Source organism: Mesoplodon densirostris, chromosome 16 (genome assembly GCF_025265405.1).
Source record: "Mesoplodon densirostris isolate mMesDen1 chromosome 16, mMesDen1 primary haplotype, whole genome shotgun sequence".
Taxonomy (NCBI): domain Eukaryota; kingdom Metazoa; phylum Chordata; class Mammalia; order Artiodactyla; family Ziphiidae; genus Mesoplodon; species Mesoplodon densirostris.
In genome coordinates, this window is record NC_082676.1 from 35187879 (window position 1) to 35204331 (window position 16453).

Sequence of the window (16453 nt, forward strand, 5' to 3'; positions counted from 1 at the left end):
GTTGGGGTTGTTCATTGGCTGTGAGGTTGTTGGCTAAAGTCAGAGATGTGCAGTTTATGTTAATAAACCAGGTTACTGGTTTAGTTGGTTTGGTTCGTCTCAACCACTTGCTTTCTTTTGCCTTCTCTCCCTCCTCCTCCGTGTCACTGTGGCACATCATGCTTTCTGGTGGGAGGCCTGTCAGTATAGGGATCTGGGAAGGCGATGACACCCGAGTCCTAGGAGAAGGACACTGAGAAGGGCAGGTCTGGGTTGAAATCCTGCCTCAGCCACTTACTAGCTACATGGCCTTAGGAAAAGCACTGTAACCATTCTGGGTCTTGTTATCCTGCCTCAGATGGTACATCCAGTGCCATATAGGGTGATGATGCTGAAATTAGGTGATGCACGTAAGGCACTAACACAATACATGCTAGTTATCTTCCTAAGGAAAGCAGAATGGTTAAAGTTGGGGGACAAACCTTTGCTTCCAGACTGACTACCAGTGTTTGGGGATTTATTGATCCCTGGCCTGAGGCGGTCACTGAACAAAGGTACTAGGGGAGGGATCTTGGGTGTGAGCTATCTATTATGGTTAATATATGGCAAGAAGGACAGAAGTGGAAGGTGATGTCAGCTTTCTCCTTAGATGCATTCAGCCAAATTGTACAGGGACTTTTATTTTTGTGGTCAAGGGCTAGGAAGTTGAAGAGGGATCTGGAGCAGGTGGCTGTGTGTCTCTCAGGTCTTTGGTGGCCTTCAACACCTGCTGGCTTCTGAGTCGTCTGTGTCTGTCCAGGGTGATTATGAGAAACTGAGATCCCTGTGTGCAGCTGACTCTAAGCAGGTCCTCACTCAGTCCCACTCCTTAGGCCTTTAAGACAGAGTATAGGGTCTCTTCCTGGGGGCCCTCTTGGGGAGGCGGGTGGGGAGGCGCTGCTGGTGAGGTCAAGCTGGAGAGGGCGAGGGAGGCATACAAGATGCCATCATCCTGGGGGAGAATGGAAAGGGGAGGGTGTTAGGCAGCAGAGGGGGAGCTGTCCCTTCTCAGAGCCGCAGTCCCACAGCTGATGCCCTGCCGAAACCACAGTCCCCCTGTTCTTCCACCCCACCTTCTCCAAACTTCCCTTTAATTCTTTCAGGCCCTAATCTGAGCTGCTTACCTTGGTGTCCAGCTTGGGGCCTGTATGTTGTCCTAGAAAAAATCAAGATGTGCCAGGGTTAGGTGGCCTGGCAGCAAGGGTAGAGAAGTGGGCAGGGGGCTCCAGTAGTGAGGTCATCTTTAGGTCAGGAACAGGGTCTGGGGGAGGGTGGGTGAGGCGGGGGAGAGAGGAGGATGCTGAGGGCACGTGTGTAGGGAGGGGGTGTGTGGGGGGAAGGACGGCCCAGGTGGAGAGCGGGGATAATGGCGGCAGGACCTACCTTTATTCCCAATGTTCTCGTATTTCTCCTCCGGGTTTTGGAAGGATCCCCTGTGTGGGAACAGGAGGGGGGCGATGTGTCAGAGGCTGGGCAGAAAAGAGTTACCACCTGCATCGGACTGGTTCTCTTGGTGGGGGCTCTGTGACCTGCCTGGACACACTCGGAAGATGAAGGCAGAGGATTGAGGCTCTCAGAAGGAGACCGCCTGGACGTGGTTGAGGGGTCATTTGCGGTGTAGCCCTGTCCCTGAGTGCTGACTGCAGTGGATTGTTCTGGAGAAGCGGCTTTACTGCAGGGGCACAGGGAGGAGAAGCAGGAGGGGGAGCTTCTGTTCGCTCTGCCGCAGCACCTCAGTTAAAACTGGAGCCTGAGAACCAGGAAGCTAATCTCAGGTCCCCTGGGCGGTGCTCAGGCCTTGGTCCCTAGAGGAGATGCCATCGCCATGGGGAGGGGTCCGAGGAGGGCAGCTGTCAAGAGTCAGGAGGGAGAGAAAAGAGGGAGGGGCTGAGAGAAGGAAAAGCCTGGAAGTGGAAGGAAAGATGGAGAAAGGGAAGGGGTGGGCCATGAGGAGGGTAAGAGCTCAGGAAAGGAAGAGGAGCTGGGGCCCGAGGAGAGGGAGCCAGGCTGGAAGCCAGGAGGGAAGTTGCTCTGAGAAAAGACAGAGGGCGGAGCAGCTGGAAGTCCCGCGTCACAGGGGAAAAGGACAGATTGGATGAGGGGCAAGAAAGAGGACAGAACGTGGAGGTGGTAGGTGTGTTCAGGAAGGATGAGGTGGAGAGAAACCAGGATGAACAGAGGAAAAGGCTGAGAACTGGGGGTGAAGGAGGAAAGAGGCAGCCAGAGAAAGACAAAGGGAGATGTTCTGGGAAAGAATCAGAGAAAGTGCTGGTCCACTGTTCTCGATTTTTTAAAGAGCTGGAGCCTCCGGAAGTGAAGAGCCTGGCCTGTTAGGGGACTTGGGAGGGTGTGGATGGAGAGTCCAGGAGGGGAGGGGCTGTGAAAGGCTCCCCAGTGCTGTTCCCAGAAGGAAACTTCCTGCTTCACAAAACAGCACCCCCCTCCCCCCTTGGAGGAGAAGCGCTCACCTGGCTGGGGTTCTGGCTTTAGTCTGCAGACCTGTAGGGGGACCAACAGTGTGTCAATGTGTCATCCATGGAGGCCTGTCTCCTGCCTGCCTTCTCTGCCCCGTCCCACTGTGAGCTCATCCTTGGAGAGACCAGAGCAGCGAAGCAGCTCGGCTGAAACCCACCTGGGAAGGGCCTGGGACTCTGAGCCTGCACCCAGCAGGCACCCTGAGGCTGCCCACTCCTGTCCTGCCTTGTCCTCAACACACATCAGGAGAGCAGCTCTTCCCTGCACCCTGCACCCCTTCACCTTCTGAACACATTGGACTTGCCCACTTCCCCCAACTCCAGTGACCTCTGCTCCACTCAGCCACACCATGGGCCTTTTTTTTTTTTTTTTTTAATCACTCGAGCTGAGACCTCTGACCTGGTAAATGCTAGTATCATTGTTATGCTACTACTGTCTTTCCTTCCAGGTCTCTTTTGTCATCATCCCTCTGTACCTGTGCTTAACCTCACTAACTCTTGTCTCTTGATGATCCACTTTCTTTCAGGTTATCCAGGCTCCCTGCTGAGTCCTCTCCTCTCCATCTCTGCCCCCTCACTCGCTCCTTGACCTCCTGTGTTCCCCTGTCCTTCTGCCACACTTGCTGACACATCTTCAATCCTGGATGTGTCCTAAGGCAGGGAATGCTATTTGCTTATCCCAATATCCATTTGCTTCTTCTTATTCAGTTACAGAACCTTGATTTTATTTGGAGTGGCAGCATGCCCCCCTACAGGTAGATGTGGGACGTATGTGGGACCTAAATCTCGCCAATATGATATAAAGGGAAGTTGTGGGTAGGACTTCACAGATGCTCTTTAAAAGGAGGACAGACAGCTGGGGAATTGTCTTTTTGTCCTTTCCTCCTTTATCCCTGATTGGATTCAGAAATAATGGCTGGAGTCCTAGCAGCCATCTTGAACCATGAGGTAACCTTTAGAAAAGAAGCCAGGATCCAGGACAGTGAGCAGAAAGGTAGAAGCCTGAGTGCTTATAGGTGGTAGCTTCTGCTCTCTGGCTCCACATCCTTTTATATGAGGGGAAGAAAGTAAACTCTGTGTTATTTAACTTACTGTTCCTTCTGGACTTTGGTGCTAGCAGCTGAACACAACTTCTAACCAGTAATTCCTAAATGTTTCTAAACCTGCATGCTTGAATACTGCTGGGGGGAAACATAATCATGTGCAATGATGCTTGTACAGATTTATGGCTCCTCATCTGAGTTGGTCCTCAAATACCATCTTGCATTTCTTTAGTGACTGTGTCACATTTTCTCTTTGTCTCTGACCTTCATCCTCACTCCCAGGACACAACCACTGTGGTTTTTGCTCTGCAGAATTAAAAAACAATTTGTATGTAATTGACTTTATAAATATTTTTATTCATGACTTCTTCATACTTAGGCTGGTCATCTTCAATCCATGGTTGTAAAATAGTTTCACATGCTTTCTACTAGTACTAGGGTTATTTTTTTCCTCATTTATATCTTCAGTTTCATTTATATCTTCCTCATTTATATCTTCAGCAAATTATGAGATAGGGAGATAACATTATTCTTTCTCAGCTGCTACTCCATTGTTCCAGGACCATGTATTGAACTATTTATCCTTCCCCCTAGATTAGAAATGCTTCCTTTTAACCTACTAAATTCCGTCATATATTTGGATCTGTTTTCATCCTGCTTGTATTTGATTTTTCACTTTTATTCCATCTGTTTATCTATCATATGCCAGAATTACATCATTTTAATTATTGTAACTTATTAATTATAAGTCCTCATGCTCATATAGTGCTTATTCTGCACCAGGATCTATTCTAAATGCCTTTTGTTTGTCATGACAACCCCAGGGAAGTACTATTTTTATTCCCATTTTACCTATGAGTAAGTTGGGGCTCAGAGCAGTAGTATCATAGTGCCAGAGTTTACCCAGCCAGGGTGTGAAGCAGGTGTGTGAATCCGGCTGCAGGCATGCTGGATTCTATGCTTTTCAACCTATGAGCTTTAATATTTCACAGGGCTCATCTCGCATTGCAAATTTTTAAAAAATTATTTCAAATCAGTTTTGGTGGGTGTTGTGGCATAAATAATTAATGCCTCTAGCCCTGTTGTCTCTTTCATCTGTGAATGCATACATCCAAATTTCTGATGGGCATCTCTACTCACATGCCACACAAATATAAACTATTCCAAACTCAGGAATCATCCTTCTCTCCCAATCATGGTCCTTGACCTCCTAGGCCCCCTATTTTACTTGGGTTCACCATGGCCTCACGCACCCAAGTTGGAAACATGGGACTAAGCCCTGCTCCTTCATCCTTCTATCAATCCAATCACCAAGTCCTACTGGTTTCCCCTCTTAAACTTTTCCAGGATCTGGCCCTCTCCCTCCATCCACGCTGCCATGGCATTAGAGTGACCCCAGGCTGGCCCACCTCCGGCCCCTCTACCGCGCAGACTGTGTATCTGCAAGGCCAAGCTGAGGTTGTCACTTTGCTGCTTCACTTTGCCTCTGGGATCAGAGGCTCTGGGGTGTGATTTCCAAGGTCATCTTCTCTCATCTCCTGCCTCCTCCACAGCCCTGAGCTACTTAGAGTTCCCAGAATTGTTTCCTTCCCCCACAAGTACAGTGACCTCTACAGCACCCTCACCACTTGCCTGGCTAATTCTTTCTTATTTTTTGAGACTTTTTGCAGGAGTCACTTCCTCTGGGAAGTCCTCCTTGATTACCCCTCCTTCCTCCCAACCTAGCTCTTCATAAGTGGGTCAGTTAGCCCTTGAGGCAACTGTCCTCCCCATATCCTCCTATCCCCCAGTTCCTTGAAAGCAGGGCCTGTGCTTTATTTACTTTTGCATCTCCATTTACAAGCCAGGCCCTGGGAAATAGGTGTCCAACCAGTGCTTGCTGAGCAGAGCCAACTTCCTGTTCTTTCTGCTCTCACCTTCCTTCTCCCAGGGCAGAGCGTCCCTCCCATGAACCAAAAGCGAGGACTGAGAAATGGTTAAGTCAAGCATCCAGAACTGGAAAGTGATCAGGTTTATGAAGAGGGATTGGGCTGGAGCGGTGGTTCCCGAACTCGATGACACACAAATACCACCTGAGCAGATCATTAAAAATGAAGACTCCCAAGCCCAGACCTCAGGCCCATCAGGGATCTGCATTTTGTTTGTTTTTTTCTTTTGTTTGTTTGTTTTGTTTTCATTTTTATGGTCTTATGTGGGATCTGCATTTTTAATGGGCACCTGGATCATTCTGATGCAGGAGGGTTCTGAGAAACACCTAGTTGGGAATGCTGGGGAGAGGTTGGAGGTCCCAGACCACTTACCTTTGCTTCTCTTCCACCTGAGGTACATAATCAATCCCCAAATCGCGATTTTGAGCATAGTGCTGGCCAATGACAACCCAACTGTAGTTTCCATACTTAGGGACCACAACTCTGAACTCTTTTTGCCATCTGGGACCCTGATGCTAGGCGTAGTGGGGCCCAGGGTGGTTGGCTTAGCAGCTGGGAAGACATAAGAAATATGCAAATTCATCACTAAAGGGCTGGAGGTATCTGAGTGAAGCTGTCACATCTTGTTCCCTAGTTTGGGGAATGTGGAGGTGTGGGGAGCAAGTCTCTGAAGCTCTCACAGGGAGGGGAGTAACAAGGGCAGATGCTGGAAGCTCTGAATCCTCATCCCTCTGTTTAAATCCTGACCCTACCACTGACCAGTGCTGTGATCTCAGAACCTTATTTAATCACCCACCCATAGGTGAACTAAATCACAGGATTAAAAAAAATGTTTTTTTTTGTGGTAAAAGACACATAACATGAAAGTTACTATTTTAATCATATTTAACTCTACAGTTCAGTGGCATTAAGTACATTCACACTGTTGTACAACTCTCACCACCATCCATCTCCCGAATTTTTCACCTTTCTAAACTGAGACTCTGTCCCATTTAAATACTAACTCCCCATCCCCTTTCCCCCAGCCTGGCATCCACCAATCTGCTTTCTGACTCTATGAATATGACTGTTCCAAGTACCTCCTATAAGTCGAATCAAACAGTATTTGTCTGCACCTAATGTATATTGGAATGCGTTTCTAAGGTTAACTTATTAAGTCCTACAAACAGATTGCACCTCTTTTAATAGACCATTAAAAGATTACTTAATACCCAGCCAAAAGGAAAAAAACCCAAATTCCAATAAAGTCTTCGGGTTAGTGTGGACCGAATTCACTGTCCACTCTTATTAGAAATTAATAATAAAACTGTAAATACTGTCCCTCAACTAAGATTTTATAATTTAAAAATTACTTAATCAAAGAAAAATTACTTAATTATACTAACATGTCATATAAAATAAAAGTGATAGGAACGCATGTTAAAAACCCTACAAAACTAAAGCTACATTCAAAGTTGAATTCACAGTATTGAAAACTTTCATTATTTTAAATGTGAAGTTTTTTTTTTTTTTTTTGCGGTACGCGGGCCTCTCACTGTTGTGGCCTCTCCCGTTGCGGAGCACAGGCTCCGGACGCGCAGGCTCAGCGGCCATGGCTCACGGGCCCAGCCGCTCCGCGGTATGTGGGATCTTCCCGGACCAGGACACGAACCCGCGTCCCCTGCATCGGCAGGCGGACTCTCAACCACTGCGCCACCAGGGAAGCCCTGAAGATATTTTTTAAATGAGTGAAAGATTCAGTATCCAAAACAGAGAGGAGTTTCTAAGGAAACTCATAGTTTTCATAGAAAGTAATGAAAACCCAGATAGGATACATTTTTAAGGAAACAGAACAGCAGAAGGACTCAAAAATTCAGGACGTGGTTATTTAGGGAAAAACAAATAAGAAAACAGACAAGACTCTTGCAAGCCTAATAGTGACAAAGAGTCTGTTGAAATCATGAGTGCATGTGTGCTCAATTATAGGTTGAGAAATCTAAAAACCTTTGTGAAGTGGATGATTTTCTGAGACAAAGAAAAATTTTAAAGAATTAATTTAAGAAATAGTAAACTTTAATGGATAGACAAAGAAGAAATTGAGAAGAGTATTAAAGAACTACCTTTCATAGAGATTTCAAGCTCAGAAGGTTTAATGGATAAATTCTTGTGAAAATTTAAGGAGTAGATAATTCCAAGACAGAAGGTTCCAGAACATAGAAATATGGAAAATAATGCAATTCTAATTCATTTTGTAAAACAGTAACATAAACCTTATGCTAGGGACTTCCCTGGTGGCGTAGTGGTTAAAAATCCTCCTGCCAATGCAGGGGACATGGGTTTGATCCCTGGTCCAGGAAGAACCCACATGTCACGGAGCAACTAAGCCCCTGCGCCACAACTACTGAGCCCACACACCGCAACTACTGAAGACTGTGTGCTTCCAGCCCGCGCTCCACAACAAGAGAAGCCACCACAATGAGTAGCCCGCTCACCGCAACTAGAGAAAGCCTGCGTGCAGCAACGAAGACCCAACACAGCCAAAAAACAAAAAACCTTATGCTAATTTCCAATCATAATCTGGATTGCTTCCATACCCACCTTCAGGGATATTAGGGGTTGCCATTCCTGACGCTTTTTCCAGTGTAAATCACCTTCCTTCTGGGTGTCCCCACTGGTGGCTTAGTGTTTAACCACTCTGATCTCCTGAGCCAGTTACATTCATCTATCTGTTTCCAGCATCCCAAATTTTGGTTTTGTCCTCCTAGCTCACAATTTTTTTGTCCTTGTTGGTTTTTGTCTTTAAAATTCCCTTTGCTGTCATTTTAGTAGATTTTGGGAGGGAGTGGAGGTAAACATGTGCATACAACCCAGCATCTTGGCCAGAATTTATGCTTTACTTTTACAATGAAAAGTATAAAAAGTAAACATTCAAAAGATAATGTTGTACATTAATATTAAAAATAAAGAATGGAGAGGAAATTAGGGAATTAGAAAAGGAAGAAGAGGGATCTAAGGAGACCAGAAATCTGTCAGAAAAGGTCATTTAAGGTAGCGGTCCCCAACCTATTTGGCACCAGGGACTGATTTTGTGGAAGACAATTTTTCCTCGGAAGCGGGGAGGGATGGTCCAGTTGGTAATGCGAGCGACGGGGAGCGATGGGGGAGGAAGATGACGCTTCGCCCGCTCAGATGACGCTTCGCCCGCTCGACCACTGCTCACTTCGGGCTGTGCAGCCTGGTTCCTAACAGGCTGCAGACCCCTGATTTAAGGGAATATGGAGGAGGTGCAGGAAATATTAATCCAAGGCTGTCTTGCTTAATTCAGATTGTGAGTCACTATCTGTTTGCTCTTAAACGAGCATAGTGGTCAAGAAGGGGCAGTGGTTCTCCAAGAGGAGAGACAGGGAGAGTGTCTTTCCGGCCAAGAGCAGTAATCCATCATGGACAGTGTTTAGAACTGCCAGCACAAGTGATTATAAAGAGCAAACTGTCTTAGTCAATTATTAGTTTTCTAAAAAATTACAGACGAGGGCTTCCCTGGTGGCGCAGTGGTTGGGAGTCCGCCTGCCGATGCAGGGGACACGGGCTCGTGCCCCAGTCTGGGAAGATCCCACATGCGGCGGAGCGGCTGGGCCTGTGAGCCATGGCCACTGGGCCTGCGCGTCCGGAGCCTGTGCTCCGCAACGGGAGAGGCCACAGCAGTGAGAGGCCCGGGTACCGCAAAAAAAAAAAAAAAAAAAAAAAATTACAGACGACAACACCCTTATTGTCATTTCCTGTCAGAGAGAACCCCCTCCCCGCTGCTCTGGAGACAGATACACTGAGGTGCAAGTTCCGATGCCCCACTGAGTGACAGACGGAGATCCGTTGATGCAACGTGTCCATTATTAGGTTAAAAAGAGGTCAAGACACCAAGATGATGAGGTCAGTAGGTGAGGCCGAGCAGCTCATGGTTAAGGAGGGAGGCTCTGGGGTTAAACTGGGGTCAAACCCCACCTGCACCAGGAGTGACTTCGGGCAGGTGTTTGCTGTGCGAGCCTCGGTCTCCCTTCCTGTAACAGGAGGATGGCAGAAGGGCCGACTGTTACTGGGGTCGTGGGGAAGGTTAGCTGGGGTTCAGCTGGGGTGACGCTGCCAAGGTGTCCAGCCGGGACGCAGGACACAGTCAGCGGGAGCTGCCGTTACCGCCGCTGCTGCCTCGTCATGACCAGGACAGAGGAGCAAGATCAGGGTGGACAACGGGGACAGTGTGACTAGAACCACACAGGGAGAGGTGGAGGGGAGGCAAGGAGGTAAAGAGGATGGAAGCGGGCAAGAGGAGATGGGAAAGAGATGGGATGGGGGTGGGAGCGTTGAGGGCCATGTTCTGGGGAGCAGAGCAGCAGAAGGAAGGGGGAGATGGGAAACAGGTGATGGGGACACGGCACGCCTCGGGCCACCATTGGTGGCCACCACACACCTACTGTGTGTGTGGGCTGAGCTCATGGCCGTGGGGAGACAGACATGGGGTGGCCGAGCCTCCACACATGGACACATGACAAAGGGGAGGCGGCCACATCCCAAAGATGTCAAGTCACCTGGAGGACATGGGGTGAGGGCAGGGGAGGGTGCAGCCCCAGCTTGGAGCAAGAAAGGAGAAGAGCTGGGAGCCCAGAGGGCGGAGGCCTGAGGATGAGGGAGGGCGCTGGATCTGGAGGGCAGAGAGGAGGATGGGCAAGGGAGGCAGCCCAGGGCTGGGGAAGATTAAGGGGAAAAGGGGTTGAGAGAGGCCTGGGGAGGAGTAGAGGGGGCAGGGAGAGGAGTTTGAGAGAAGAGAGGAAGAGGGGGCCTGGGCCAGGCCTGGGAGACAAGACCCCAGTGGCCTCCAAGAGCCTCAGGCAGGACAGCTGGACTCACTGGGGGTGACGGTGAGTGTGGTTCCCTCGATGGACTGCCACATCCGCTTGCCTTGTCTCAGTGTGCGCACCTCCACCCGGCAGAAGTATGTAGACTCATCCTCCCTCCGCAGTTTCGAGATCTGGAGGGAGCCGTTCTTCCCACCCTGTTTCCAGTTCAGGAGGAGCCGGTCCTTGAAATCCTTATGGATGAACAGCGGGGTCGTGTTGTAGATGAACTCCCCATGGAAGTGTTTCCATCTCCAGGAGAGTCTCACGTTGGGAACCTTGTCTAATTCCCAGGAGTAACAGAAGGAGAAGGGGATGTGGATGGAGCCATCCTTGGAGGCTGAGAGTTTCTTTGGTTGGTTCATCCCAAAGTCAGTGTTTGGATTGGGTTCTGCCAAGTGACCTAGAGGAGAGAGGGAGAGGGAGAGACTTTGAAGGTGACCCCAGACCGTCAGCCACCCTCACCTACAGGGGGATGTGTGACAGGTGGTAGGACTGGCCCTCTGGCCTGGGTGAGCCCCTCTCCAGGCTTGGGGCGGGGAGGAGGGTGTGCGGTTGGGGGGACCCGGCACTGTGGGACCAGCTCTTTGTTTGTTGGGGGTGGGAGGCCTGGCCGGCTACCCCAGGGGACACTTCTACAGACACCCAGCCATAGCCCCTCCCCCGGGGGGGTGGTCCCTGCGGCCCTGGGCAGACAGGACAGTCCCGGCCTCTCACCTGCCTGCAGAGATGCCAGGGGCAGCAGCAGGGGCAACAGCAGGGGCAGACCCATGGCCTTGCCCTCCTCCCAGGATGAGAAGACAAGCAGAGCCTTCAAGGCCAGAGGGGAGGCCTGTGGAGGGGCCGCCTGTGGGGAGTCTCAGCACCAGGAGAGCGAGGACCAGGCTCCTTCAGAGGACTGAGGAGGGTAGGGGCCTTCCCCAAACCCACCCACCCCTGCTGTGACTGGCAGTTCCTTTATCAATCTGGCTTCTTTTCCTATATTGCAAAAGGAGCTCTCTGTGGTCAGTGCAAAGGGAACCATGACCTAGGGCTCCCTGCCCTCCTCTGCACACTGAGGGGCTGGTCCTGACCTGGGCCAGCTGGGGCCTCTCCTCTCTCCCTCAGCTCCCTGCCTCTGCCACCCACTTGGCATCTCCTTAGGAGTCAGTCTCTGTGTCTCTCTGTGTGTCTCTCTCTCCTTTTCTCTGCTTCTCTGAGTGTCTCTCTCCTCCCAGGGAAAGGGGCGACAGCAGGACCAGTTCAGGCTCCTTCAGGGAGAGGTCCACGGCCCTGAGTCCCTGCCCAGCTACAGCCCCTTAGAGAGAAGGAGGAGGAGGGAGCTGCTGGTGCTCAAGCCTCAGCCCCCAGCCCAGGCACCAGGGGCACCCAGCATGCTGGTGGTCTCTCTCTGCAGATAGGGGACACTGCAGTGCCCGCGTCAGTCTCCAGGCAGAACCAAGGCCCACCAGGCCCCTCCCGCCCTGCTCTGCTCCCTGCAGTCTCTCACCCTCCCTGAGGTGAGGAGGTGAGGGTGGGCGCAGGTTCCCAGCTACCCAGAGGGTGGGCCTTCTGGAGGCCACGCCTCCACCCAGGGATGCAGGACTGCATCTGCAGGGCCCTCTGTCCCCACACTCTACAAGGAGGACACCGGGGCTCAGGCGCGCCCTGCCCCACGCCCAGGACTCTGAGGTGGCGGGTCCAGGACTTCAGCTCCAGTGTTTCTGAGCCCACAGAGCCTTCTGCTCCTCTGGATGCTTCCTCCTGGCTGCGCCACAGAATCTCTGGGCCTCACCCTGTGAGTGCAGAGCTCTGGGGGCTGAGCCCGGAGGCTGTTTTTAATAACGCTTCTCAGGGGGTTCCATCAGCACCTGTGCGACCCAGGCTCATCCAGAGCCTTCCCTGGACAGAGGGGATGAAGGTCAGAGCAGTCATGATCCATCCTGGTGACAGTCCCTGGGACCCTCTCTGATGGAGGCCCTGCCCGCCTGTGACTGGTGGTGGGCGGGGTGAGAGACTGGGGGCTGGGAACTTTGGTGGCCCCCCAGGGCTGGCTGGGATGGAGGCCCTGCTCACCCGCTCTCCAGGATGGCGTTGGCATTGGTTCACAGAATGGACCATGGGGGTGGGAGGACATGATTTGAACTTCCTTTTTCCTTTTCTCAGTTTTTTTCCCAATCCTAATAGAGTTTTTGCACAGTTCTCTCATGGCCAGCCAGGTAGTCCTGGCTTTCTCTATGTGCCTGCACTTATAGGCCGCAGAGGACAGATTCTGCCCTTTCTTGGAACCCTCTTGTCTGAGTCAAGCCCTAAACCTGCGTTTTCTCATTTTCAGCTTTACAACATTCTGTGGTGATGTATCCTTATGTCCATTTTACCCAGGAAGAAACTGAGGCCCAGAGCCTTAATGTCATGGAGAGTCCCAAACTCCCCCATTCCTGTTGGGGGAAGGGAGGATGAACTCCTGTCACCAATTCAGCCCAAGCGTCTTCCACAGTCCGCAGGGAGGTGACCTCACTTACTCTGGTTCCCTCCAGGTCTGGATTTGGACCGCACTCAGGTCTGTCTGCCTCGTGAGCTTGGCACTTACCCAAGATTGCCCCTCCCCCACCAACCACCCCCATTAACCTCCCTCACTTCCCCTTCCTTCCACAGCCCATCCTGGGGGGTCATTCACTGTGCTTCATTCAGCTGGCCACTTCTCAGGGTCTGGGGAAACAAAGGCAGGAGGGATGTGAGTGTGGCCCCTGAGGTGAGGCAGGACACACGAGGCAAAGAAAAGAGCACAGGGAAGGGGGAGGGACGAAGGGCAAGGTCTTGGTCTCTGCTCTTTCCCATGGGCTGTCCATGGGCCTCTGCTGACATCAGCACTCTGTTTACTTCCTCTTGTTTTCCAGGCAGGGAGGGGCCCAGAGAAGGCTTCTCCTGCCCTGGTGGGTGCAAGTGTGCAGTGAGCCCTCCAGGAACTAGAGTCCAGCTGGGAAGGGAAGACTCTCAGCTTACTTCACTATGTGAAGCAAGTAGAGGGAGACCCAGGCCCCACAAAGTTGAAACAGGCAGGGATGACATCTCCCACTTCCTGTGTGTCGGGTGCTTTGCACTCGTGTTGACCGTGTTTTCTTATTTGCTGTATTCTTGATGCTGTGACATCTGGGGCCTCACTGACCAGGGAGATACTGTCCCTCCCAGGGCTGCCAGTTCTTAGACGAACAGTGGATGTGCCCAGGAGCTGGCCTGTCATATGCAAACCAACCAGTCCAGAGCCCACACTCCCCACCACCTCTCCATCTGGCTCTTATGCTCCAGGAGGCCCATGTTCTTCTGCCGTATTCATCCCAGGGCCAGGTACCAGGCAACTAGGGACAGCCCCTAATCCCCAGAGCCCGCAGACATTATTCATGCCAGCTGATCCTAAACCTGCCTGCTCTCCCTTGCCTTGTCTTTCTCACAAAACCTACAACAAAGGCTCCTGCCCATGTTTCCCCCTCCCTCCCTCTGCCTCCTGACTGACCCTGGTGCCTCCCTGCATGGCCCTGCGTGGAGTGCTGGGCATCTTGTTTTTATGGTTTTGTGAATATAAACTGCTTCCTTCATAATAGCCAACTTTGTGTCTGTGTGTCTCACCATACTTGAATAAAACAAATCCAGGCCATATATATATCTTTGTTGCTTATCTATTTTATACCTAGTTTATATCTCTTAATCCCTTAACTATGATTTTTTTTAAAGCAAAGTCTTTATTTTCAAGGAAAAAGTACATTTTCTCATATTCTGTTCTTGGCATAAATCTTAATTATTTCCAGTGAAACCAAAACCTCCTGAACCCCTTTCAGTGTCATCTAAAACTTGAACTTCCTCTATTTCTGGGTAAAATATCTGTTCACAAATGAGCGGAGCAATTCAATCACCCTTTTTGACTTCAGACTTTTCTTTGCCAAAATTAAACAGTACAGCACCAACATTTCCTCTATAACCTTCATCTATGACACCAGCTCCTACATCTATGAAGGAAGAGCTATCTGAATGTCTGTTTTCACAGGGGCTTTCTCTGTAGGTAGTACGTGTAATCATAGGCACTGTACAGGTCATAGCCCGTGGCACGCTTGGACCCCTTGGTTGGAGTGGTGGCGTGCTCTGAAAGCTGGGCAAAGCGGAGCTGCATGCCGCCCTCCTCCGCAGGCCAGGCCCATTTGCTGGGGGAGATGACTTGTGTCTCTTGAGAGCAGGGCATGGCAGGGCAGAATGTCTTAATTATGTTTTATCACATACATTTGTTTGTGTCTTTTTTAAGATTCCACATATAAGTGATAACACAGAGTATTTGTCTTTCTCTGTCTGACATTTCATTGAGCGTAATACTCTCTAGGTCTATCCACACCGTTGCAAACTGCAGAATTTCATTCTTTATATGGCTGAGTAATATTCCATTATACACACACACACACACACACACCACATCTTCTTTATCTGTTCATCTGTTGATAGACACTTGGGTTGCTTCCATGTCTTGGCTATTATGAATATTGCTGCTATGAACATTGGGGTGCATGTATCTTTTCAAGTTAGTGTTTTCATTTTCATGGATATGTACCCATGAGTGGAATTGCTGGATCACATGGTAGTTATTTTTAGTTTTTTGAGGAACCCCACACTGTTTTCCATAGTGGCTGCACCAATTTACCAAATCCAGGTTATGTTTTAAAATAGCTCTTAACTCTCCCAACAACCCCAGGAGGTAGGCAGGGTTTATTTTGATCCTCATTTTTATGCAGGAAGAAACTCAGGTCCTAAGTGAGAATAAACTGAGGTCACATCGCATGTAAATGTCCGCTGCGGCGTTGGGTCTGAGCCCAGAGCCCCTGCTCCCTACCACTTCCCCACGCAGTGACGAAGGTCAACAGCCCTCTGGCCCCATTAACAATCAACGCTTCCCTTTTCTGTGTTGTCTTCCTGCTACACAGGGAGAAGCTTGAGGACTGACTGGGACACTGGCGCAGGGGGCGTTGGGTCCTTGTCAGGTGGCACAGTGAGTGGGGCAGTCAGTGCCGACTGAATGTTTATGGAAGAAGGAGAGATCTTTAAAAGATGGGTAGCTGTGTGATGATCCATGTAGCTTTCCAGGCCGTGTGCAGGGTCCTCAGTGTTACCTCATCCTGTCCTCACTGGGACCCTCCAAGGGAGGTACTGTTACTACCCCCACTTTACAGATGAGAAACCCGAAGTTCAGGGAAGGGAAGTCATCCACCCCACAGTCGACTCCAGAGCCTGTGTCTGTAGTTCCTGCTTCTGTCATATTCACAAGTTTCATCTTTGTGGGACCGAGACTTCCTCTCTTGTCAGCCTCCTTTTCATGCCACCAGGATGCATTTCAGCTCCTGGTCAATCTGACAAATGCTGATTGGGCTTCTAGGAGATGAGAGCAGAGGGATGAGAACTGGGGATCAAAGGTTGACCCCCGACCTTGCTGAGCTCCCAGGCTGGGAGAAGGGAAGGATACTCAGAAGAATGGGACCAGGAGATCATTGTCTGCACTTCCCCTCAGAGCAGTGTGCTGGTACGTGTTCACCAAACCATCTCCAGAAAAGGAGTCCTGATTTGTAGGCTTTTCCAATTTCCAAGTGTCAAGTTAACTATTGTAGGGACTGACTGTTTGTGTGCCCCTCTCACCCCATATCCATATGTTGAAGCCCTAACCCCCAGTGTGGCTGTATTTGGAGATGTGCCCCTAAGGAAATGCTTAATGTTGAATGAGGTCATGAGGAGGGGGCCCTGGCCCAATAGGAGTAATGTCCTCATGAGAAGTGACCCCAGAGTGCCCCCTCTGCCTCCTCCACGAGTCTGCACTCAGAGGCCATTGTGAACACAGGGCAAGAAGGCAGCCGCCTACAAGCCAAGGGGAAGAGGCCTCAGAGTGAAACCTACCTTGTCAGCACCTGGATCTTGGGCTTCCCACCCTCCAGAACTGTGAGAAATAAATTTCTGTTTTTTAGCCACTCTGTCTGTGCTATTTTTCTCTGGCAGCCTGAGCAGATAATACGACTACCAATGTGAATCACTGAATGTGAGTCAGGAGGAAATGTGCAGCATGTGTCATGGTACAGCCTTCCCATCATGTGGATACGATAGCACAGTAGCCGCGAGAGCATACG

General features: G+C 50.3%; 1 protein-coding gene and 1 pseudogene across 1 annotated transcript; both read right to left on the bottom strand.

Moving 5' to 3' along the window:
- Window positions 1–595: 595 nt before the first annotated feature.
- Window positions 596–11112, bottom strand: LOC132476329 (paired immunoglobulin-like type 2 receptor alpha). Its single transcript, XM_060078213.1, has 7 exons — window positions 11043–11112; window positions 10339–10728; window positions 5836–6015; window positions 2487–2517; window positions 1402–1451; window positions 1143–1174; window positions 596–970 (listed from the first exon to the last, which is right to left on the bottom strand). Exons 1-7 carry the CDS (start codon window positions 11095–11097, stop codon window positions 848–850), a joined length of 861 nt encoding a protein of 286 aa, XP_059934196.1. The 5' UTR covers window positions 11098–11112; the 3' UTR covers window positions 596–847.
- A 2945-nt stretch (window positions 11113–14057) lies between these two features.
- LOC132476629 (deoxyuridine 5'-triphosphate nucleotidohydrolase, mitochondrial-like) lies at window positions 14058–14535 on the bottom strand (annotated as a pseudogene).
- Between the last annotated feature and the right edge of the window lie 1918 nt (window positions 14536–16453).

Coding starts and splice junctions, on each gene's coding strand:
- LOC132476329 (XM_060078213.1), bottom strand. CDS start 11,097: ATGGGTCTGCCCCTGCTGTTGCCCCTGCTGCTGCCCCTGGCATCTCTG. Junction 10,729..11,042: donor CCTGGCATCTCTGCAGGCAG/GTGAGAGGCCGG, acceptor TCTCTCCTCTAG/GTCACTTGGCAGAACCCAAT. Junction 6,016..10,338: donor CACACTCACCGTCACCCCCA/GTGAGTCCAGCT, acceptor ATGTCTTCCCAG/CTGCTAAGCCAACCACCCTG.